This window comes from Gekko japonicus, unplaced genomic scaffold, assembly GCF_001447785.1.
Source record: "Gekko japonicus isolate JY-2015 unplaced genomic scaffold, Gekko_japonicus_V1.1 scaffold189, whole genome shotgun sequence".
NCBI classification, from domain to species: Eukaryota; Metazoa; Chordata; class Lepidosauria; order Squamata; family Gekkonidae; genus Gekko; species Gekko japonicus.
In genome coordinates this window covers 1,579,794-1,605,789 of record NW_015163608.1, presented here as the reverse complement: position 1 = coordinate 1,605,789, position 25,996 = coordinate 1,579,794, and the positions used below count along the sequence as shown (strand labels likewise).

The 25,996-nt window shown below is 40.2% G+C and overlaps 1 protein-coding gene across 2 annotated transcripts in view; it reads left to right on the top strand.

The window, feature by feature from the left end:
- Nucleotides 1-18,049, top strand: part of PANK3 (pantothenate kinase 3) — a 22,824-nt gene extending 4,775 nt beyond the window's left edge. The window contains exons 2-7 of one of the 2 annotated variants that reach the window (XM_015407308.1): nucleotides 2,234-2,586; nucleotides 3,585-3,838; nucleotides 4,727-4,903; nucleotides 14,644-14,767; nucleotides 16,275-16,400; nucleotides 17,687-18,049. In XM_015407308.1, the coding sequence (XP_015262794.1) occupies nucleotides 2,234-2,586; nucleotides 3,585-3,838; nucleotides 4,727-4,903; nucleotides 14,644-14,767; nucleotides 16,275-16,400; nucleotides 17,687-17,737 (1,085 nt within the window). In that variant the 3' untranslated portion in view covers nucleotides 17,738-18,049. The remainder of the gene's footprint in view (nucleotides 1-2,233; nucleotides 2,587-3,584; nucleotides 3,839-4,726; nucleotides 4,904-14,643; nucleotides 14,768-16,274; nucleotides 16,401-17,686) is intronic. The other variant, XM_015407309.1, reaches the window with a different exon arrangement.
- Nucleotides 18,050-25,996: the final 7,947 nt, after the last annotated feature.

The window sequence follows — 25,996 nt, the reverse complement described above, 5'->3', positions numbered from 1 at the left end:
GAAAATGGCTGCTTTAGAGGGTAGACCCTATGACATTATACCTGCTAAGTCCTTCCGCCCCGCCCCCCCCGCCCAATGCTGCCCTCCACGGGATCCACCCCCCAAATCTCCAGGTATTTCCCTACTTATAGCTGGCAACCCTACTTTCCCCTCAGTGCCTGTTGGTAGGCAACTAAGCTTGGTCCTGTCACCTATTTTGGCCTTTGGGAGAAAACACATTGGGGCCCGTCCTGACAGGGTTGCCATCTCCAGATGGGAAATTCCTGAAGATTTGAGGGATGGAGGCAGAAGAGGGTGAGGTTTGAGGAAGGGTGGGACCTCAGACAGGTACAATGCCATAGACTCCACCCTCCAAACCAGTCAGTCCCTCATGGGGAACCATTGTTACCAATTTCCATGTGAGGCCTGGAGACCACTCAGAATTACAACTGCTCTGCAGAAGGGAGGGCAGAAGTCAGCTGAAGTCAAAGGGGCAGATAATGGTAGGTTGATGGTTAGCTGGGAAGGGGATGGGGTTGCCAACTCCAGGCTGGACAATTCCTGGGGATTTGAGGGGTGGAGCCTGGGGAGGGTGGGGTTTGCGGAGGGGTGGGACCTCAGACAGGTAGAATGCCATAGACTCCATCCTCCAAACCAGCCATTTCATCCTGGGTAACAATTGCTGCCAATCTCCAGGTGAGGACTAGAGATCACTCAAAATTACAACTGCTCTTCAGGTAGCAGGGATCAGTTCCTCTGGAGAAAACAGTGGACTCTGTCATTATACCCTGCTGAGGTCACCACAACAAATTGACACTATTTGCCCAAAGCCAGAGCATTCTCCCAGAGCCTCTTTCTTGAGGCCGTTGTATTTATTTCCACAACAGGCCTTATTCCTAGTATATACATAAATCCCAGTTTAATTCATAATATTGTAAACAGTGAAAAATTACAGAGAAGTTCAAATTCTGGATTGTCCTCCATGCAGCATGTTTTTTGGGGGCCAAGTTGCCATTTGACATATAAAAAATATAGTCTCAGCAAGTCAAACTATATTTAGAGCACCACTTTTCTGCTGCACTACCACCGTAAACTGCCCCCAAATAGCCTTATGAAAGCAGGCAGGCATGCTTATGTTTATTGCTAAACTGCTGCTCTTATTTTGGTAGAAGCTAGCCAAGTTTGAAGTTTACATAGACAAGTTTTATTGCTCAAAGAGATAAACATTTAGCTTTGACTTAAATGTTTCAGGTACATTTTAGTTGCAAGAAATACGTAAAACTCTTAACAAGATTCTACTTAATTTTCTATGTGACAAATAACATGGTCAGGGCTACATAGTAAAGGGAAATGTATTAATTAGGTATCCAATGTTTTCAGATCCAGTTACTGTGACCTTATTTTATCTTGAGAATAATTTAAGGCACTTATGCTTGAGATTAAAGAGAAAAACAGTGGGAGATTACTGTGTTTCAACAAGGGAGTTCTGTTTTTGTTTTAGACATTCCTTTCTTATGCAATGGCATAAAAAATCAGCTGGAATCCAGATTTTCTAGCTTTCACTTAATAACTTACCAGAGTTTAACAACAGATGTGCTTTTCTTAGAAGTTTTTCTATGTGTTTATAAGGCCTGTGTTGTGTCATCAGTCCTTAAAAATTCTCAAGGCATGGGCATTTCAGATTTGAGGATTAATATACTAGTGTATTATATCTTGGTAGACAGTCGTGTTTAGTAAACTTGAAGACTAAGTTGTCCTTAAATATTTAATTTTCTAGAAAAGCAGAAAATTTAGTCATGCGCCATGATTTTCAAATGCTTCATTAAATTTTTATTTATGGATTTGATTTATACCCCGCCCTCCCCGCCAAAGCAGGCTCACCTGTATGAAAATAGCATTTTTCAGAATCCCTGAGAATGCTTCCTCACTGAGTGGTATAATTCACACTGGTAGAAATGCATCACTTATTATTGGATTACCTTAGATATCATGTCCAATACCTATACTAGAAAATCTGTTATTGCTGGTGATTTATGGATGATGTCTGCACCAAATGGGATTTACTTAGGAGTGGGCTATTCTGCATGGTTTGTGAGTGCCATAATCATGCTAAGCAGTCTTGATTAATCATTTAATAATGCTGAAGAGATCACTGAAGTGTTGGCACATGAGACTGAGTCAGTATTCATTTACACGTACATATATGTACATACACACATATATACTTTCTAACAATAACTTTACTTTTCTGCAGCTTTTCCATGGTTTGGTATGGACATTGGAGGAACCCTGGTGAAGCTTGCTTATTTTGAACCTATTGATATTACTGCAGAAGAAGAGCAGGAAGAAGTTGAAAGCTTGAAGAGTATTCGTAAATACTTGATGTCAAATGTAGCATATGGGTCCACTGGCATTCGGGATGTCCACCTTGAGCTCAAGGACTTGATACTCTTTGGGAGAAAAGGAAATTTGCACTTTATCAGATTTCCAACCCATGATTTGCCTACGTTTATTCAAATGGGAAGAAATAAAAATTTCTCAACGTTACATACAGTGCTATGTGCCACTGGGGGTGGTGCCTATAAATTTGAAGAAGATTTTCGCACAGTAGGTAGTTCATTCTCAGTTGTATCTTCTATATGTTTGTTGTTAAAGTATGGTTTTATCTGTGGAAATGAAGTAATACAAAAGCATCAGATTATTGCTTTTGCCATTGCAGGTGGGGTTTGGAGGAGTCAAAATATCTCTAACTTACATATGTTGCCTCCTTCAAAAAGTGTTTTTCAATAGAGCAGGCACTTCGTTAGGAAGCAGATTGTCTCCAAACCCTGTCACGTAGGTCCATAATAAGTATGTCTGCATGTTATATTTAAATTATCTTTTTATGTGTTGTTTGCCCCCGCCCCCCGTAAAGGTATTGAGACTTTCTTTCCCATGCAGTCTTTGACAGTGGGTTTAGGCAGTCTGCTTAAGCCTGCAAGTCTGTTTAAAACATTGGCCCAGCAGTGGTTCTAGAAGTAGATACTGAGTACATGTGGCCAGCAAAGCAGTTTGAGGGCCTTCATTCTTTCTCATTTAGGGGGACAAATACTGTGTGTGGATTATGTGGTTGCTTTGTTTGTTTGTTTTGTGATACACCCTGAAGTCATAGCAGTGATAAGACTGTTCATTCCACCTGCATGGGAGACTTACTGGAGAGAAGCTACTTGTCATATTACAAACTTTAAAATAATGAAAAATAATTAGATAATGGTAAATAGCACAGCAGTGCTTTTTAAGCCTCTTTGGTAATCATCTAAGCAATGCTACTGTTTATTGACTTGATATCTCATTATTAATGATATTAATATCAGTGCATTCTAAAGACTCATGAACGATCTTGTTTAGCCGCTTAAATATCTTTTGTAGTCCATTTTAAACTTTCATATGTGACTTAACAATACCATCTAACACTATTTTTCTTCCAGGGAAAAACATTTTAAAAATGCAAATCAACATCATATCAGTAGGAGAATTTGCTTGCCTTACATCTAATGCATGTTAAATTTCTTCAGTATCTGTTAATCTGAATATGTTGCTTTCACATGTCTTTTGTATCTTCACAGATTGGAAATCTCCAGCTGCACAAACTAGATGAACTTGACTGTCTTGTTAAAGGCTTGTTGTATATAGATTCTGTCAGTTTTAATGGCCAGGCGGAGTGCTACTACTTTGAAAATGCATCAGAACCTGAACGGTGCCAAAAGATGCCTTTTAACCTGGATGATCCATACCCTTTGCTGGTTGTAAACATTGGTTCAGGAGTCAGTATTTTAGCTGTCCATTCCAAAGACAACTATAAGAGAGTAACTGGAACAAGGTAATGATTTTTAATGCATGCCAAGTTAAAATGTTACATAAAATTATGATCTAGAATGTCAGATATTCAGTATGAGTGTATCTTTGAGCACGATGGACTGGTTTGTGGTTCTTGATAATCGATCAGCAAAAGCACTTTATAGTTATATACTTGTGCTTTTGGTGACATTTCAAAATGTATGTACAACCTCCTAGGTAGAAGTGGCATAGTTATAAAGGCGTGAAGATAGTTATCACAGCAGCAATCACCAATAATAATGGAGTCTTGATGAATCACAACAAATATGTTTCTATCCCAGAAATAAAGTCATGATCCTAGCTTGCAGGGCATGTGCAAGCTATTCTTTGATCGTCCTGATATAATGGCAAATAATGGTTTGTGAAAAATAAGTATGCAGGGGGAAGAAGGAGCGTATGAGGCCCAAGGATCCTTTCTGATCAGTTCACATAGTGCAAAACCATGGTTTGGCTTTTTCAGAGAAGTTTGAACACTACATGATATTCCTTAAGTTACTCTTCCATGCTTCTTTGTAATGTATCCTCCTGCATGAACTTAATTCCTCAGTTAATACTCAAAAAAACATTTGGGGAATTATATGAACATTGCATTGCTTGCTTTGTGTTATACATTTTGCCTCTTTAAAATATATATCTTGCTAGCCCTTTCGTATTTTGTGGACTATAACTGCAGTTAAATGACAAATTAAATATGGGTTCACAAGAAACATTTCTTTTGAAGTTCACTATTCTCAGATTTGTCAGTTGAGATGGCTTAAAACTGAGATTGTTACTTGGTTTAGTCATAAGCCTTGTCACTACTATATATATATAGTTAGTTTTAGAAATAATATTGCTAAGTTCAATTTCAATATTTCTTTTTTCATACCAGTCTAGGTGGAGGGACCTTTCTTGGTTTGTGCAGCTTACTGACTGGATGTGAAAGTTTTGAAGAAGCACTAGAAATGGCATCCAAGGGGGACAGCACACATGCTGATAAACTAGTCCGTGATATTTATGGGGGAGATTATGAACGATTTGGTTTGCCTGGGTGGGCTGTGGCCTCTAGGTAAGTAAATGTATACTAAAACTATGCATTAAATGAGGTAATACGGAATTAAGATGCCTGTGAAAAATTGTCAAGTATAATAATTTACAAGTACCTTGGAAAAAGTACATTATTCAGGTTCCAGATGTATAATGTATAAAATATTTTTCAGCCATGTAGAAACACTGAATTTGTGCCCTTATTTTAGATCATGCACATTTCAGAACTGCTGTCCTGGAGCAGACCAAAGGTTATCTAGTGCAGCATTCTTTTCCAACATTAACTTACAAGCAGGGACACAGATGGTAAAATCTCCCGTTTCCCCCACCCTTCAATTGATGCTCAAAGGCATACTATGGCAGCAAGTTCTACACATTAATTATGCATCATGTAAAGAAGCATTTTGTTTTGTATGTACTGTATCATTGGGTGTTTCTGAGTCCCTGTATTATATGGTAAAAAGCATTTGCTGTGCTTTTTTAACACCACAAATAGGTTTAGAAACCTCTGATCCTTTCACCTTGTATCGTCTTTTTCCCAAATAGCTTTTCCTCTTAGGGCAGGTTCTCTATCATCTGGATCACTTTAGTCTCTATCTTTTCCAGGTGTACAATACCCTTTTTGAGATGAGATGACCATCAGTATTCCAAATGCAAATATGTTATAGATCTATATCTGTTATTATGATACTGGCAGTTTTCTTTTCAGGGCTCTTTCTTAATAATCTCTAGCATAGATTTTACCTGTTCATACTGCAGCCACATTTTGAGTTGGATCCCATCAGTTCCTGACAGTTCTCTTTCTCCCATCCTTCCTGTCTCTTTTGTCAGCACACCTCTGCTGGCAGAAGAAGGGAGCAATTTCCCCCTTGTGGTGGAACATGCTCGATCTGGCCTGCAGACCGTGTTCTGCCCTGCCTGCCTAGGTGCTTCACACCTGGAGAGAGGTTTTTCTTCTACTCTCAGGGTAGCCCACCACCACCACCTGACCATGTATATGGAATTGCCCACTGGGAGGGTCAGGACCCAGCTTCCCTTCCAAATGTTGAGGCCTTGCCTCTGTGTCTCGTGCTGCTCAGCTTCTGGTCACCATGGGAACAGCTTATGGCCTTGTGCACCCATGGAGGAATAGCCACTTGCCAACTGCCTGCATTCCCTCTGGTGTTCCTTTTAAAACAGTGTGTCCAAGATGGAGGTCTGTGTGGTACAATTAACCTCTACCAGCATCAAAAGTTATATAAACTTTTATTAAAAAGAAAATGTTTACAATCATACTTTTAGCACAGCACCAAATAGAGCAAGAATTTAAACAAGGGTAACATGCAAATCCTCTGTCCCTTTCTCTGTACATGCCCTATGAGATGTTAAAATAGGACATGCCCCTTTTGCTTAGGATGTTACAGATCCATATAGAGGTACCATTACCAGTGATGGCCCCAGGTTTTTTTTGCCCACTAGGTGAGAATACATTCTGACGCCCCTCCCCTGTGCGGGTCAGAATGGGGGCGGCCGCCGGAGCCACAGCGGGACAGGCCAAGGGGGCAAGCTGCAAATATATGTGGGGCGGTGGGATCGTTCGAGGGGGAGGGGGCCTGTACCAGGCTGCAAAAGGGGGGGAGACCGCGGGGACAGCAGAGGGCGAGCGGCACTTTCCCGTTGTCCCGGGCTGTTCCCCGCGCCTGTCTCCCCTTGCCTCTTTCTGTCTGGGGGGGCTGCAAAGAGGGGAGTCTCTTGCCGGGGATAGAGCAAGAAGCCGGCAAGGGAGGCTTTCTGTGCGGGGCAAGGAGGGGATGAGGCCGGCCAGAATGGGGCCCTAGGCGACAGTCTAAAATTTAACAATAACGGGCCAGCCCTGACCATTACCTTGAAGCTTGCTCCAGTTCTTGAGGTGAGCACATGGTCAATGATTGCCTTCCCAGAGGAGAGGTCTGTGTGTACTCATTGATGCAGCACCCAAGGAAAAGAGCTCTCCCTTCCTGTTGCAAGGAGTTTTTATCATATCTGTTTCTCCACCTACTGACCCAGTCACTCCAAATCAAAGAAGCATTTCCTGAAAATTCTAAACATTTTCTTCCTGGTGTCCCTCTAGCATTACCTTTCTCCAAAAATCTCTGTTCCCTACTTGAAGTGGAGAGGGGTGTGTGAAGCTTGGCCATCTCATCGCCTAGCTAGACCCATTAGCTGAGGTGAGCCTGGAAAGCCAGTGACTGACTTCCTCCTTCCCAGCCTGATCTCTGCCCGGGGGGGGGCAGTTAAAGTGCGAAGTGGAGGTTTCGCTTCTGTCAAACCTCCCAGGGGAAAAATGCATTTCTTCACACCCCTCATCAGTGCAAGTCTCCCAGCTTGTGTGAGAATCTATGTAGCTCCTGCAACCTCGAGAATAAATTTCCCGTAGTAAGAAGTGATTGTGGGGAGGAAGGGGAGCGCATGAGACATTGGGAAAATATGCTGTTGTGGCTATGGGTCACTGGAGCCATCCATCTGAGGAGCAGTTCCTTCCCTGGTTTTCATTGAAAGATCCACCATACTCCCAAGACTGATCTTGCTGCAACTGATTCAGTTTGAGTCTCATCAGCGTATCTATTATGCATTCATTCAGTTTATACCCTAGCCTCCCCACCAAAGCAGGTTCAGAGCGGCTTACATAAAATTCATATAAATACACTTAAAACAGTTACAAATAACATCATCATAAAGTAACATAACACTTCATTTAAAATAATCCTAAAGTGCTGGAATGTGGTCTAGTAAAGTGAGAGAGCAAAGATTTCAAGTTAGCAGTATTACTTAGATGGTGATACAATCTTGATGGCACTCTCACCAGCTCAGTTTGTTCAACTTATTTGTGCGGCGGACACAGGCTGTAGGTGATAAGGCCAGGGCACAGGGACACTCCTCGGTGTTTGATGCTAGGATATTTTGTTCCAGTCACTTTATACTTAACTAGGAATAAGGCCCGTTGTGGAAATAAATACAATGAGATCTAGAAAGAGGCTCTGGGCAGGTGCCCTGGCCTTGGGCACTCAGTGTCAGTTTGCTGTGGTGACCTCAGCAGGGTATAATGACACAGAGCTTACCATTTTCTCCAGGGGAGCTGATCTCTACCATCTGAAGAGTAGTTGTAATTATGAGCCCTCCCCTGGAGATTGGCAACAGTAGTTCTCCAGGAGGAAATGGCTGGTTTGGCGGGTGGGGTCTATGGCATTGTACTTGTCTTGGAGGTAGCAACCCTATCTCCTTCCCAGCCAACCATCAACATACCGTTATCTGTGCCTCTGACCTTAGCTTTCCATCTCCCCCCTACACCTGGAGCCTCTACCTAGGAAAAGTACAGTCTTCTCCTCAGTGGGGACCCAAGCAGGGTAAAATAACTCAGAATCCACCCTGCAAAGCAGCCATTTTCTCCAGGGGAATTGATCTCTGCTGTCTGGAGAGCAGTTTTCATTCTGAGTGATCTCCAGCCCTCCCCTGGAGAATCCAAAGGTGAGAGATCAAGGGAGGAGGTGGAAGTCCAAGCAAAACATCCATGACAAAAATGTCAGAGTCAATAAAAATATATATACAAAATTGTTTCCTATAATAGTAGTGATTCTCTAGAAAAATCTATTTTTGCTCACACGGAATGGATTTTGTGCAATAGATTGCTTTATCTGAGCATGTAGTAATTACAATTCTTATCAATTTCCACTTATCAGCTCTTGAAATAAACTGAGCCCACGGGGAGATTGATCAGCTGCTAGTCGGGTTGTCTTCTGCAATCCCTTTAAAAGCGAGGTTTCCGGTTTAAGCGTTTTGCCACTCGTCTCGTTTAGATGGAGACGCGTCGAGACCCAGCTGACAGGAGGGGTTTGAGTTTGTCCCGGACCCGCCTTGGGTCTCTGTAGGAGACCCCCAGCCTGGGGAGCTGAGGAGACCCTCTTCTAAGGGGACGCCCAAGGAATTGAGGCTCACCTTCCCTGATAGGTACCGTCACCGCGGAGCCAGCATGGCGCCCAGAAACGACTGCCGGAGCAAGCGATCACAACCAAACTTCTAAGAAGACTTCCAAAAGATCTCCAAGGCTACAAACTGTGAGTTAAGCAAAGCTCAGGTGAAAAATAAACAAATGGAGCCTTGGTAGTAATGGGAAGCGCCTAAGTTTGCAACACGGGTGGGAGGAGATTTCAACTGTAAAAACGGTTTTAAAGCGAAAATAAAAAGTCTTTGAGCCAAACCAAGCGTATAAGGAGTTAAGCGAACGCAAAAGCTGCTAAAATATACGAAGCGGAAATAAAAAACGTAACTTTTGTTTTGTTTGGGAAAACTTACTTCTTGTTGATATTATGGCTAGGAGAGGACGGAGAGCGCCAGAGAAAAAACTGGTGACCGGAAATAACATATCAACGACTCCCTCCCAGAACCAGGAAGCATCTACAGACTTCACTTCATTGTTAGCAAATGCACTGCACCCTCTAATAGATCAGATGACTACTCTCAACACCAAGCTAGACAATGTGGAAAAACAAAGCAGAGTATTAATAAAAGAGTGGATGAAGCAGAGAAGGAGAGATCCTCGGATAAAACTCAACTAATACAGCTCCAGCTGGAAAGATCCATGTATGTTCTACGTTTCCATGGAATACCTGAAGATAAGAATGAGGATTTAAAGGAACTCTTGGCGGTTGCCTTGGCCCCACTAATGGATTATAAACAAGAAGACTTAATTAAGGAAATGGATGTGGTGTACAGGACTTATCCGGATTTTATAAAGAAAAATAAATTTCCAGGGGAAACCTACTTAAAATTCACGAAACGATCAACTAGAGAACTGGTGCTAAAGTCGACAATGGGGAAATCCTTAAAAATTAAGAATGAAGAGATAAAAATTTTGAAAGACATCCCATTTGAAGTAAAACTGAGGAAACTATACAGGATGCTTACTCTCTCCCTGCAAAAAAAGGGAACACCGTATAAATGGCTATTCCCGGAAGGGCTGAGTTTTAATTACCAGGATAAAAAATATAAAATTGGCTCTGTTCCAAAAGTGGAAAGATTTATGATCAAATGTTCAATGTAAAAAAGAAGGAAAAGAATCTAAAACCGGATGTGGAGGAAGAAGAAGAGGAGTCTTACTCACAGGACTCAACAAGCCAAACTTCCTCGTCATCAGAACCATCTGAATCGGAGAAAGGAGAGACCGCTCCCAAGCTGCATAAAACGAAGAAATTCAAGAAGAAAAGACTATAAAACTAAAGCATGAGTGCTAAGGGCAGTAATTGTTGCAAGCTAATAACTTTATATTTTTATAATCGAACTAATCTCTGCATAACCTGTACTAATAGGTTAAAAGATCTATTCTTTTAGCTTCTCAGATCGTGATTTGTACTAGTCTTTACCCTATCCCCATATCCAGTAGGAGATTTAGAATAGAATGTTAGTTTTCCTTCCCCTATCCAGTAGATTATATGTATCTAGATCTCCCTGACCCATTTCCCATAGTAATAATGATAGAGCATTAGTATTCCTTTCCCCATCACATATCTGTTATGTGTAGTGTGTAGAAAATGCAAAAATAAAAAACCCTCCCCTTCGGGGGGGTCAAAAAAACCAACAATCCCTTTAAAAGCACCCTGTTTCAATGGACTGCAATAGAAAGCCCGAAAAACAGTTGGCTGTCATTACCATTTTTTGTCTTTTGGGGTCTGTTGAACCCCAAAAAGATTCAGGATTGCCAGAAAAAAACTGGATCTGATTCTGAATAGAATACTGGTATTGGGATCTGGGATCCGATTCGGAATAGAATACTGGTATTGGGATCTGGGATTTTTCGGAAGTTTGAATCATGTTGTCACACTTCTTCTGGAATGGCAATTCTGTAGGGATGTTACGACCACCAAAACTGTCATAGATTTTATGAAACTCTTGAAGGGAGCTTCTAGCCTGGAGCGCTGGAGGAGCCGCTCCCGAAGCCACGGCTGAAGGATCGAGGCTCTTTTTTGCTCCTTAAGGTCCCGCTTTCCCAAAGCCAGCAATGGTGCCCAGAGACGTTACCGGACCAGAGTGTGCAAGGACTTAAGCAAAGGACTCTCCCTATGGGATGACATCTAGTGGAAAGAAAAACAACAGTGAGTTAATGAGTTTCAAAAGAAAGACAAAAGTATAGAGGGTAGAGGACCTGACAGTGAGACAGCAAAGCCCCATAGAGAAAGGGGGGGGACCTCTCTGGAGGAGGAGCCCTACCCTATACCGCAAAAAGCAGCGAAACGGGAAGCAAGCCGACAACAAGCTGTTAGAAACCCACCCAACTAAAGTGGATCGCAGCGGGGCCCGTTATTCAGTCCAGAGAAAAACCTTAGAACGTCTAAGAACTTTTACCTTAATGTAAACAATGTCGCAATGTGGGGGGGAAATGGAGTCCAGAGGCACGACAGGAAGCGCCAGCATAGCATCACTAGTCACAAGACCGGAAACTACCACCAATTTAGCTGGTATGATTTCTGAACCCTTGCGCCCCCTGCTGGATCAGCTGACGAATCTCAACAAAAGTTTGATGATTTGCAGAAGGAGTTGAAGGAAACCAAAGATAAATCGAAGAAGACGGTCAAAAAGCTAATACCAAAGACCAAAGAGATGGATCAAAGAATGGACATTGCTGAGAGAAAGAGCTTCTGAAAAACAACAATTATTACAATTGCAAGTGGAAAGATCCTTATATGTTTTAAGATTTCAAGGGGTACGGAGAAAAAAGATGAACATTTAAGAGAAATCTTAAGCAAAGCATTGGCCCCATTGATTAACAGCAAACCTGAAATATTGCAAGCGGACATAGATATGATTTATAGAACTTATTCAGAGTTTGTGAAGAAAAATAATCTTCCAGGGGAAATATTTGTTAAATTTGCAAAAAGATCAACAAGAGACTTGATACTTAAAGCATCTACTGCCACAACATTAAAAATCCAAGAGGAAGAGATAAAAGTACTGAAAGATGTACCATATGAAATACGTAAGAGGAAGCAATACAGATATATTACAGCATTCCTTCAAAAGAACAATGTCCAATACCAATGGATTTTACCAGAAGGCCTTATATTCAACTACAAAGAGAAGAAGAAAAAGATTGACTCTCTCTCTAAAGCAGAAGCATTCCTGAAGCAGCACCAAACTCTGACAAAAAAAAGAGAAAAGAAGCAGAGGAAAAGAAAGCAACAGAAGAAAATAGCGACCATCAGGCGTCAGACACTGACAGCTCTTCATCTACTTCGGTGTCCCTGGGTGAAATCTTTTACTCTGACTTTGATTCTGATTTGGGAGTGGCTGCACCCAGATCTTATAAGGTTAAAATCCCCTGGCAGAAGAAGCGTAAGACAAGAAGACATCTAAATGAAGATCTAAGATTTCTCTGTCAGAAAATTAAAAATTTATAATATTGCTCAAATGCGATACTAACATTAAGAATTTTTTGTTCTTTGTACTTGAATACTTATTACTTAGTAATTAAATGATTTATTGTAAACTTGATTATATAGGGAAATACCCAAAGCATAAGATAGATCATTATTGTACCTTGCTACTCTGAATTTGTATTATGTAGTTTTTGTAGTTTTTAGTGAAAAGCAATTAAAAATCTATTTAAAAAAACTGTTATAGATGTTATAATAGTACATGTCACCTCAGGTGGTAATATGCAGATTTGAACAGGTGGACAGGCCTATGAGAGTTCTTCCATGTCCATGAAAGTTCAGGCTATATATATCTTAGCTTCTCCAGATCAGCAGCCTTCCCAGAAAGAAACAATCTTGTTCCTTAAAACCAAGAGATCATTGTACCAACCACATACCCATAACATGCTTGGTACAATGAAAGCCCCAGACTCTCTGCTAGTTTTTAAGTTCTTAGTTAGTTCTGGTTTGAAAGCGTTCTAATTCAAAAGCTAATGCTTGTATTCAGACCTATGAAGTTTATTATAAAGCAGCTGTAGCAAGAAGAAAAAACTTTAGCATCATGACTTCCTTGCCCTGTTGCTTAACTCACATTCCTTCCACATGCACACACACTCTCACACACACACCACCTAACATCTTTAATGTTTTTGCTGCTGGGTTTGTCTTGCAAACTATACCTGTACAGAGAGAGAGAGAGAGAGAGAGATCAGCTCTCCAACTTCCAACTCAAGTTGATTAGAAGTTAATCCTACTAATTTCCTAGTAGTTTCCTATGAAGAGGTTTTGAGGTGCAGCACTAACATAATCCTATTTGTTTATTGGTTACTTTCTCCTTGGTCTTCTTTAAATTTTAGTCTGGCTGCTTAGAAGCAATAGACATGTCAGTCAGTGACACAACCATGTTCAATTATGAAATATCTGAAATGTGAGATTGGAGGCTGGCCACTAATAAACATTTAAAATAGAGTGTTTTTAAATTTCCTATCACACTGCAAATCACCCTTGGGCACTTTCCCCCTGCCATCAAGGCTGTGAGTACATGGAAGATCAGTCTATATGTATATTCGTCTTCTCATGCTGTGATAGTGTGCTGAATTTGTACAAAGTAGATAGTTGCAAAGGGGAGTGTCAGCTGATGCTGCCATGAGCTGGGGTGTGTAGCTCTCGACTGTACTCGCTTCCCTCCCCCATGCATTCTCTAGCCTGGTGCTTATCTTGCAGGTGGCCTTGGAGCTAGAGGCACTTCTTCCCTAAGCTTCCCGCTGGGAACCTAATGGTTCTGTATTAGCCTGCGCTTAAAGGTGTTTGCTCATTGGCCTGGGGGTGTCCTTCGAAGGTAGTATTTCCCTGGGCCCTGCACTGCTTTCGTCATTCCTGACACCAGATGTTAATAGTGTCTCAAGTACTATCTCTCTCAATAAATGGGTATTCCTGCAGATCTGGTGTTGAGTGTGATTTACTGGGAACCCTGACAGTAAGCTGGGAAATGTTTAGACACTGTGGGCAGTGGAAACCAGCAGGATCCTGAGTAGGGCTTCGGGTTCTGGGTGGGGCCTTCCCCCCCTCAGACAATTAGTATAGATCAGTGCAGGTGATACATAACTCTATGGGAAATAGGTAATATTAAGCTGAAAAGTAACCTGATCAAACCAGAGTATGGCATGATCAATAAAAGAAGGCTATTAGTCTAGACGTAATCAGGATTAACTTTGTATCAGCACCTGTTTAAATGGATACATTGGAACCTAATGTGTAACATGGCCACATTTTGGAAGATCATGTGTTATTTCCACAATGTAGAGTGGTAACAGAAGAGGATAAAAGCTGGCAAGCTTCTTTCTGATTTGGGTGAACTTTGTGTTCACTTTTATTATGTATCTGGTCTTTGTTTAATTCTGTTTCATATATATATATATATAGAGAGAGAGAGAGAGAGAGAGAGAGAGAGCACACACATGTGTGCTTTCTGTTGGGCCTTATATAAAAGAAAACTGCCATTGTTAGGATATCAAAGCACTATGCTATCTGGTACAATTGGTCTTGGCCTCAGACACCAAAGCTGCAAGTGCAGCTAGTGTGTGCATCTAAGACTGTCTGAACTGAATTATTTCTCAGCTGAAAGATCCAAAATAGATGTCAAGTACAGTCGTACATTCGTAGTTTTGTGCTACTGTGTTTCCTACTTCAATTGTTATTGGTTGTACAGGAGTGACGAAATATATTTCAGAGAGCTGTTCAGAACAGCCAGGCAACTTGGTCACAAATGTATAGAAATTTGGTATAGAAATTTGTGTCTGAAATTTAAAATTGTACCATGTTTTACAATCTTGTTTTCCAGCTTTGGGAATATGATCTACAAGGAAAAGCGGGAATCTGTTAGTAAAGAAGATCTGGCTAGAGCTACGTTGGTCACTATCACCAATAACATTGGATCTATAGCACGAATGTGTGCTGTAAATGAGGTAACTTCAGATGCAAGGGCGAAGCAGTGACATCACAATGTTTTTGAGGTTCCGTGTGGGGAAAAAAATACAAGTTTCTTAAGTCTGTTCATAATCTCTTCACTGGAGCAAGCAGATGTGTGTTCCTTTTCTACTTCTGTTACTATACTGTGTTAACTGTTCAGATTCTTCTCTCTTAACTTTGAAAGGCTTTACATGGTATTTGGGAGAATTACATTCATCGCACTAATTAAATCCAGAATATTCCATTTTTTGAGAACAGACTTATGACTGCTGCTTTTTGGAGTTTCGCTTTCAAGCAAGGACTGAACCCAGGTTACATAGAAGCAAAATGTGGACACTTACTTGTGCTGATTGACAAGTCTGTGTGTCAGGAGAGTTGTTTAAAAAGTGGTCATCATCTGAAATACTTCTCACTGTCTTTGGCTTCTTTACAGTGCTGCCTTGTTGCATATGGATCAAGCAGCATTGTACAGGGCTATGAAGACAGTGGGTACTTCTTTGCAGTGTGTGTAATCGTTTTTTAGATAATCTAGTTTCACAATAATTTGTAATATTCTTCTTATAGTTGATAAAGAGATTTCTAAGGTGAGTGTATGCCTGTTGTTGTATGGCCAGAAATTTGCAGTGTGAAGAGTTTTGCCTTTCCCCCCTACTTTGATCTTCACAGTTGTCTTGATACACAAGTATGTTTTTCAGTAATATTGGTTTACATTTTCTCTGGGCAGCTGAGTTCTTGTAATGCGAACAAACACTTGGTACAGAGGTGGGGTTGTGATCACATAGTAGAATTGAGGTAAAGACATAAGGGTGAGGGATGGGAAGGCATGAAAATGACAAGCTACTGAGATCTCACTCTTCTGTGGTGGTAGGACTAATGCTGTGTGAAAGAAATATGAAATCAGTGGATATGATGAGACTTGAAGGCATCTTAGTGCCCTCCCCACAACCCCCTGTGCATTTCTGAATGGCTGTATTGAGAGTAACAGTATCTTCAAGAATAGAATGGCTTGCAGCCACAAGGGAGATTTAATAGAAAGAGCCCCAAAGATGCACACAGGCCTGTGCAAATAGGGCAGGCTCCTCAGGTGAGCAAAAACTCACATTGGAATGGCTTGTGTGGATTTCACCCTTTTAGGCTGGAGTCCTCCCATGCCATATCCAACATTGTTTCTGAGGTCTCCCATCTGAGCAGTTTTTATGGGGTGCTGCACTGGAAAGGGAATGACAGCAAAGATCCCTTCCACAAATTCATTCACTTTTTCAATCAGTTGGGTCCAACCCAGTTTCTTGATGTTGTACTTAATTCTGCAGTACTTTTTAACACATGCTGTATTTCAGCTATTCACACATTGACACTGGTTCTAGCAAGTCTTCTAATGAATACCAGTGCTTTACATGTTTAAACACAAGATGAATCATTCAGCTAACACTAGATAACTTATGCTAATCTGTTGCCTTGCATCCCAGTGAGGAATTTTTTTTGCTTTTGATTATATCCCTTTAGAAAATAAACCGTGTTGTCTTTGTTGGAAACTTTTTGCGTGTAAATACCTTATCTATGAAGCTTCTGGCATATGCACTGGATTATTGGTCCAAAGGCCAGTTGAAGGCTTTGTTCCTAGAACATGAGGTATGTATGAGCACAACTGTTAAGTATAGTTAGACAATGTTTGTCTGCCAATAAGTATCAAAATTTTAAAATCCTCTTAACAGTTTACTTTTTATTCACTTCTGTTTTGGAAGAATCACAGTTATATAGAGGGTTTTGGTGATACTTAAGTATTTGGGATGGTGGAAAAAAAGCCTAAGTGAACAGATTTTAAGAGGACAGATGTTCACATAATTGTCCTTATGAAACAGAATACTTGTTTCTGCATAAGCCACCAGCTCCATCTAATTTTTCCGTGAACTTTAGCCTTGTAGCGGAAGTGAGTCAGCCAAGATTCTGGTGTTGAATTTAATGTAAAAATAGAGCTTGCGCTTAAATTTCTTCCCATGACAAAATCAAAGGTGCTTAAAAGTGCTTAACTTTGGCTGGTTTGTGACAACACACTTCTGATTAGTGCAATAATGGAAATAAGTTTAATGGTGTGCTAATGAGAAGAATGGATGCAGTATCAGTTCAGTGTCTATGGTGTAACTCTACACTGCTATGTTTTCAGAGAATGGAGTTCCAAATTACTGTTACATTTAGCAAGTACTCTGGCCATCATCAGTTAATTTAGCAACTTTGAAAATCCAAGACTTTAAGATTCATTCTTTTCTAGTGCAAGTTTGAAGTCACTAGGACTTAGGCCATTTGTGCAATCTTTAAAGCATTGCCATGTTTATCGCAGAGTGAAATCATGATGACTCTCGTGCAGCCTTTGTGCCTGTCACTTAAAAGCTGTAATGGAAAAGGGATGAGGGTTGCTCAGTGCAGCCCAGAGCAGCACTAAAAATTGCACACCCAGTTCTGTTTGTCTCCCATTTAGCCTTAGTTACGAGCTGTTTGGCCTAGCAAGGAAGCCAAATGTGCTGTGCACAGTCTCCATGATGCTTAATATATACACAGCTGTACCCCTATTGCCAATCGCAGGGTGAAAAGGAATCTGAGATAGCCCCATAAGGGATGGTTAACAAGGGATGGAAGTAGCCATGGTAAGGAAAGGAGAGAAGAAAATGGTGTCTGCCAACAGATCACTGGGTAGGGGATGAACCTTTGAATATATGTCACAGTTGGTTTGGTATATAGCTTTTTATTGATAGTATATAAATTGTACTCTCTGTGTTTCCTATGTTAAATTTTCACACAGACCCAATGAAAAGATGAGAGAGAGAGTTGCCATGTACTGTGTCATGCTATGTCATTATTTCTGTGTATTTTGGAAAAAAAATTGTACAATGGCTGAGCTTAAAATCTTCTTTCATATACAGGGATACTTTGGAGCAGTTGGTGCCCTCCTTGGATTACCAAATTTCAGCTGAAGAGTAAAGCACTGCAGTACTGAATTAGTTCCTACCTTTATGTCACTATTACAACATTATTTTTGTATCAACTGGAGCCAAAGGGTGAAAAGGGCCACAGTCCTGCTATACATGTCTGTGTTACTGTGTTGTTGAGACAGTCCTTGAAATTCTGTAAGAAATATTTAAAGGTGGTGTTGTATGGCATCCTGATTAAACATTCAGTATGCAGTATGCCCTCTGAAAAATGAGCCTCAGTGCCAGAATTGAGATATCAGTTGTCCGTATCCTGTGACACTAATCAAATCTTTTTGGGGAAACTTCCCTTAAGGCTGTTTGTATCTGGTTGTAAGTCTCATTATGTCATTGTGTTGAATGTTCATTTAAGTGTAATTTTCCATCAATTAAAAAAATGGTTCATAACCGTTATCAGAGTGCCATCAACTGAAAATGAAGCTCTTTAATGTGGAGGACTTCCTTTCAGTGCAAGAACACAAAATGTTGAAGTTCTTAGTTCTGACTTTGAGTATTAATGTTCCCAGAGAATAAAAATAACAACATAAGTGAAGACTTGATTGAGTAATCAAATATATATTTTAACTACTAGACTATGTAGTCAGGTTTTGTAAAACTGAACACTTTTCTTGTTTATATAATGGTTAGATTATATTGCCTGTGTGAAGGATTCTTCTGCATAGGTTTTCCAGTGGAGTCTTCCAAGGGTTTTAAGTGGTTTTGGCAAGAGAAAATTCATAAGTTACCAATCTCCATAGCAGTGTACCAGCAGAACTGGTTGGGAGTTGCTCAGTGTTACAGTTACTGGATAAACAGATTTGCCAGGATGCTTGTTGTATAATGTCTCAATCTTATTTAAACTTTACTCAATCATCTAGAACCTGTGTCTATCCAAAATGTGAAATTGGTGCACATTTATGGCCTAAACACTATGTTACCTCCAGGGATTACGCTGCAAATTCAAAAGGACCAGCATTCAGTGTATGTTGATACTGCAACAGTGTGGCCTTGGCATAACCTCCACATACTGGGGCTACTCCTGTATTTTGACAATCTGTTTCAGACTTGATTGTAAAAGTTTACAGTAGTGGCATTATAGTAGATTGCTGCATCCCAAGTTTACCATAAGACCTCAGTAAAAGATCATCTCAGAAATAATTTTTTCTATGCACAGGGATGTATGTATAATTGTATCCTGAAGTAATATGCAGTTATCCAATCCACGAATAGAGTTTTTTAAATAGGGGAATCTACCACTTGGATCAGAACTCAAGCTAGTGCTTGATTTACTTGAGTTGATAAAATTTTGGCACATCGATATCTCCAGATTGTCTTGTGTACTTGTTTCTCCTTCAGTTCCATGCTGCTACTTTCCAGTTATGCTTAGTAGTTTTTAGCTCAGAGTAGCGTTGCTGTTGCTTGCAGTGGGTTCTTAAAAGCTGTTTTCTATCCTTAGGGATCAAAAGAGTGATCTTTGTAGCGCAGTACAATGTCCAAAAGCTTTGTTATGTTTTATTGGTCCACACTGAGAAGACAGGGTATGCCCTGAGCAGAGTTTGGTTGTTATCTGCTCTTGAGGATTTTGATCCCAGCTGTTTTTCCCCCAAAAAATGTAATGACTTCATTCATATATAGTTATAAATGGATGTAACCTTGTTTACCTTTAAAACATCTCTCAGCATCATGTCTTAAAATACAGAAAAAGGACTTTCACTCTCTGTTGCATTTGGTATATATCCTAGGCAGCAGGAGAGTCTATAAGTAGCTCTGCTCTGTGTATTGGTTTGCCATTAGGAACTGAGTGACTACCAGTGTGATCCTGTGCAGAGTTACTATAGTCTTAACTCCATTGATTTTAGTGGGTTTAGAGTAGAGAATCTCTGCATCGGACTGCATTATAAAGGTACAAGTTAGCTGCTTCAATCCCTAGGCTATTAGTACTACTATTATTTTTGAAAGAGAACTCTGCTATGGTATTGAGATTTAACTTGCAGTGAAAGCTACTGCAATTAGTTTAAGTACCAAAGTTACAAATTTGGATTAAGCCCCATAAATAAATAAGCATTTTTCATGCTGCACTGATCTTCTTTATAAGACTATCTTGTACCTTACATCTTGATTTGAAGTGATAGGAGTTTCCAGAATTGGACTTTGTGCTGTAGAAACCTTCTAAAACCACATGTGGGTCGCATTGCCAGTGTTAATTTATACCAAAGGAAAGGACTACGTGAACTTTCTTGTAGTGTCAATGCTGGTGCAGAGCAATTTCTTCTGCAAATCCATGTATGTTTAAGATTGCTCTCAACTTCTGGCATGGGGCATAACTGGCAAGAATTGGGATATTTCTTTTAGACTTTTAGGAAAGAAATTCTTAATGTGGTGGCTCTTGAATCCAGCAGTCATGAGTGCCTCCCCAGTTTCAAATAATGATTGTTCTACTGATAAGAATCTTTTTGGCTTCAGTGCTCTTGAATATTATCAGAAGCCCTCTGATTTCCTTAATTAGCACACCTAGATTACCCAAGTATTGACATTGCTAGGCCATCATAGTTAAGGGTTTTTCCTTAGTGTCCCTTTTCCTCATTGTTCTTCTCCTACAGGTAGTTTCTTCTCTGAAATGTCAGTTCATTTTCATAGTTCGTTTTTGGGCATTACAAATGTTTTCAGTATCCATTCCAGCAAGGTATGTTGGAGCAAGTACTTCCTCTCCTAACATTTCTTGGATTCCTGTTGATTGAATGAAGGGATTAATGGACTATGCTCTGACTTTCTTCAGCAACTTTCCCCCACATTTCAGTGTATTGCCACATGCATAATTTTAAGGACCATTCCATAAATGTGAGTAGTGTAATGATCAAACTACCTTTCTCATTGTTTGTCGTGGCCCTGTTAACATGCTACATTGTCTTTTGTGCCATTGAGGCTTCTCGCATTGCATAACTGCTGAGTCATGTTTTATGTCAGTTCATGTGGCTTAATATTTTTCTATCTGTATATTGCTGCTTAAATATTTAGTAGCAGGAGTAAACCTTTGTTCTCCATCTGCCTTTTTACACATTCTGTATGCACTTGTATCTTTCACTGCATAGGAAATTCAGGCAGTCTAATTCTGCCAACATAAATATCCAGTAAAGTTACGGACTATCAAGTGTCTTTGTTGAATGCATATGTAAATTCAGCCTACAGAGATCATCCTGTGTTGTTTAAGTCTTTGGATATTCCTTCTCGGCCTAATGGCTAAGATCAAGTGTAGTATCTGTTCTTATCAGTTTAAAATCTGATACGTCCTCTATCTGAGGACTATATTTTAAATGGATTTTTGGGGTTGGGAGAAAAAAAAAGTCTTTGGATATTCCTCAGGACTGCATCACACAGTGCAGTTAAAACCCTGCATTATGGAAGGATGTGCCAGGTCATTTGTAACTGTGTGCAGTGTGTTTCCATGTGGAGGGGAGAGTGAATATTCCCCTTTCCCCGGTACATGCAGGCACATGCTAAGTTTTTAATTACTTGTTTAAAGCAGTCCTTGAAATCATGCTTTAAATACTTTCAGGTACTTGTACCAAGAGTAACTTGCTGTTGCTTCAAGACTAAAAAATTAATTAAGCTTTTGAATAGTCATGCCTTGTTGCTTTGTAAATACTGCAGTGATCGATAAACCCTGACTGACTGTCAGTTAGGCAGCTTAAGCTTTTATGAGGCAGTGCTTTTGGTGCAGGTGAAATGAGAGAATGTTGTAAAGGGTGGGTGGGATAATCCCTGAACCACCATCTTTTTGTGTTTAACCAAACGCATTGTGCCTTTTTTTTTTTTTTTTTTTTGGAGCAACCTCTTTGCTACTATTCTAATACATTACAAAAGCCCCTGTTATCTTACTGGAGCTTAACTATAGCACTAGAAGAATACTGAGGACCAGATTTCTGTTGACCAAAACATCTGTTCTGGAGAGCAAGGCTCAAATATCCCTTCTCAACTTCTGTATGACTCTGTTATGTTAAATGTTAAAGAATGCAACACTTAGGTCTGTGGTTGCGGGACAAAATGCCTTAATTCACAGGTGATTTCCACTAAAATTTTCTCAAATGGAGTAATGTCCCAGAACATGCAACAGACATTCCCTACTCCAGAGACTATTCAGATATTAACCTTAAGGCACACTAGAAAGAAATGGAACTTAGCTGGCAAGGCTTCTCTTAGGTCCACTTCTCAATACATAAAACATGTTCATATGATCTGTGTGGGCGAGCAGTCAGAAGGAATGTGGCTGTAATTTATAAGCAGTCACGTCGATCTGACATGCATTCACCTGATGACATTTCCAAGGATTTGCCAAATCTGTGTCTAGCACTGCTGCTATAACAGTATAGAACTCAAAGGTACATATCTTTCGTCATTGCCGCTACGTCTGTTGTATGTCAGAAATTATAACCTGAAAATAAATGAGGCACTTTGATTAATTTGTCACAGATTTGTGCCACAAGAAGGTAACATTAGCAATGTAGTGTAGTAATTTGTTATCCTTCTCCTTGCAATGGTTAAAGTAGGCTGACATGGCAGGACCAGACCACTTGCTCTTTGAACGGTGACTGCTTTGGTTTGGATAAGAAGGCAATATGCATACTCTCATGTTGGTGCTATTGCTTAGTGACAGGCTAGACTGAGAACAATTTCATTTACAATCGTAGTTCAAAGTTTGATTGTTCTTACCAGAGAAACACTTTATGAGATTGTAACTATGTCTCACAGACTTTAAACTGTTACACTTGAAAAACAGTTTGTCTTGAAACTGGCTTTCCATGAAACAGACTGACAAATGCATGCTATGAGGCAGATTCCTTTTTCCGGAATTTTAGAAAGAACTATTCTTGGGTTGTGCTGATCACTGTGGCTGTGCTCCCCCCCCCCCTTTTTAAAAAAATTCAGATAACTTGGTCAACATAAATAATCCTGTGTAGACTACAGCCATTTCTGTACTCGTTTGTATTCTGAATACAAGTTAACAAATTCCTAAGGTGTTGTCAGTAAGCTTTTCCAGTAGGCTGATATGTTGGGTGAGAGTTCTTCTGGAATGGGAACAAATCTAACGTTTTATTTCAGCATTAAGTTAATGCAGCTTTCTACAGTTTATTAGCTTGAAGTTCAGTCATTACAAAGGGATTTTTTAAAAAATAGGGTTTTGTAGGTAAGAAGCTTCAATTTAGTGTATTCTTTGATAATTCATGTTGATAGAAAATAGGGGAAATATCACTTACTTCCCCCCCCCCCATTGACATTTTAATTGCATGTATTTTTAAAATTTATACAAGACCAAATTTTGACTTTATGGCTAGTTCAAATTCTGCAAATTTGGTGTACATAGAATTTACCATAACTGACATTTCAGATATAAGTTGCCTTACTCTGCCTCAGTTCATATTGTCTCTGTTCTGTATTCTGACAATGAACAGTGTAAAAATGTATAATGTGTTGCAAATTTAATTCATAGTTGCTAAATTATTTAACACAACTTGTAAATTGTTTAATTTATTTTCATCATTGATGCTTTCCTGTCACCTTCATGCAGCCAAAATGATGGAATCCTATACTGTAAACATTACCATCAGAACTGTATAAAAATGTTCTTGACTGCTTGCATGAGTAAATGTGAACTTTAATTTCCCATATGATGAGTCTACTTTTTTGTTACTCTAGTTCTGTATGAACGGACTTTTCTAAATAATTACCAATGGTTCCCATACTTTTATGTTCCATGTACTATCACAAGCTGTCTTAATTAAAGGGGTAAGAAACATCTATTGTCTCTTTTTTCTTTTATGAAATGTAAATTTTTCCTGACAAAATCCAACAGTTATTCAGTTGATAACTGAAAATACACAGTCTCTTTGTGCAGATTGCTTCGTGTATTGATTTCACTGTGCTGCTCCAGTGGGTTCAGGATTTTAATTCTTGGGTCTGCTATTTTGATTCAAATTCACTAACGCACAGCAGGTTCATCTTAGGGTTGCCATGAATTTCACAGTGAAATTGGCATTAAAATATACCTGTATGCTAATCAAGGATAAGCAAATAAGCAACTTGGACAGCTGCTGAAAAAGTTTACAGCTGCCTGTTGGTCAGAAGCTGACACATAGCTCATTGGGACATCAACTGAGAGTTGGGTTCGGATTTACCCATTAGAAGCAATGTTTTTGATCTTTCCGTTGTGAAAGCTTGTTTCCTTTTCTCTGTAGCCCAAACTGGCAGCTTGGGTTGGAAAGAAGAGAAGTGCGTCCCTTGCCTTCCCACTACATTTGCTGTATCTCAGCAAGTCTGGGATGGGAGAGGATGAGAACCTGATTTCCAGCTGAGAGATGGCTCCTGCTCCCCCCCCAAACCCCCCCCCCAACTTTGTGGGATACAGTGAAATGTTCCCATGAAAATGCTTTTCAAAGAATACATGAAATGTGGAATTAAGATGGCAGTCTGTTACTTCCCCTCAGGATTTGTATAATGATGGATTTGTCAAAGGCTTCAAGAACAAGGTAGATTTTGAGGGATTTAAGTGAGAAATCACAGTGGCAGATATTCATACCTCACTTTCTCCCAGTTTTATCCTTACAACAACCCTTTGAAGTAGGTTAGGCTGAGAGCGTGTTGCTGGCCCAAGGAGAACCAGCAAGCTTCCATGCAAAAATGGGTATAGCAAGTAAGAAAAGGGTGAGTTTAAGGAAGCAGAAGACTTCGACGGAGGGTGGTAAGAATGAAGGTAGGTATGGGGCAAGACCAGAGAGCTTTCAGGATGGGGAAATTACTAGATCTAGGAAGGATCAAGGAGTCAGGGTGGGAGCTCAAGGAGTGGCATTGCATGCTCAGCAGGTAGGTTGAATTGATGTGCATGGATTGTAATAGTCAAGCATCATCACTGGGAATCAGCTTCTGCCAGAGGGGTGGAGTTGAAAGGGATTATTTTGCAGTGTTGTAAGGAAAATGATTACAGGAAGCAAGAGTCAAAGATAAAACCACGAGTTCATTCTGCCGGCTAGAAGTGGAGGAGATGGGAGGTGCAGTGTTGAGCACAGCTGAATGTGATCGCCATGTAGGTAGGTCTGTGAGATCTGATGAGGTCACTGTAGGGAGATAGTGGAAGAGGGCTGGGACAGATTCCTTGGCCTTCAAGTGAAGACAAACAATTTCAACCTAGAAATGCTGAACAGTTGCAAAGAAGACCAGATGAGCTTGGTGTCTTGGAAGCAGGAAAGGTTGATCAATTATGTCAAAGGCAACAGAGGTCAAGGAAGATGGAAATGAGTCCTTTTGATTTGGTAGTGAGATCATTAATGATTTTGGTGAATGTGGTTGCTGTGGGGTGCAGATGGTGGGGAGTAGACAGTATGATCTAGGAGTTTGGAGGCAAAGGGTAGAAGGGAAGATTATTGGTCTTTGGAGAGGAATAGAGATGGGCCATTGGCCTGATCCAACATTGGCTTCTCTTATGTTCTTATGACAGCCCAAGAAATGGCTGAGTGGATGTTTTTACACACAGTAGGAAAGGAGCCAGCACAAAGTTATAGGTTGGTAGGGAGAATGGCAGGAAAAATAGCAAAAGACTTTTGTGAGGGTAAAGGAAATAAAGGTGCTGGAAAAGTGGAGAATATGATGCAAGTGCTATGGAAATGAAACTAGATTGTGTCTTGATGTCATATTTTGAGCCATAAGTAGTAGATTGTAAATGGATAGTAAAAAGCTGCCTGCAAGAACATGGGACAAATCACTATGTTTTTATTTCATAATATCCCTCTTACTTATGACACATCGGCTAAGTTTCCCTAAAAAGCAGTGAGATGGGGGTGAAAAACTAACAATTTGATTTGTTGGGATTCCTACCAATGTGGAAACTATCACTTGAATTGGTGTGATCAAAACAACACTATCCTTTGTGTAGCATGACAGAGGCTTGTAAAACCTTTTAGTGTTACGGAGCAGGTTATGCCAGAGTGAACAATGTGTGTAATATTGCCTTGAACTCTAGAAATATGTAAACGAAGCAAGCCAGCAGAGGGAGTAAAGAGATCACTGGTTTCAAACAGGAGATACTCCACACATGCCATACGATACCTCCCCCCCTCTCTAATAGCATATCTTGAGTAAGTGCTACTTTTCTGGGAACTGAGCTTGTTTGAGTTGGACCAAGTTCAATAAATCTTAGCTAGTGAAGTTGGGGATATTTAGGTAAAGACTTGCATGGTGGATTATGTCCATTCTGATTCAGGAAAGCTAGGTAGTTGA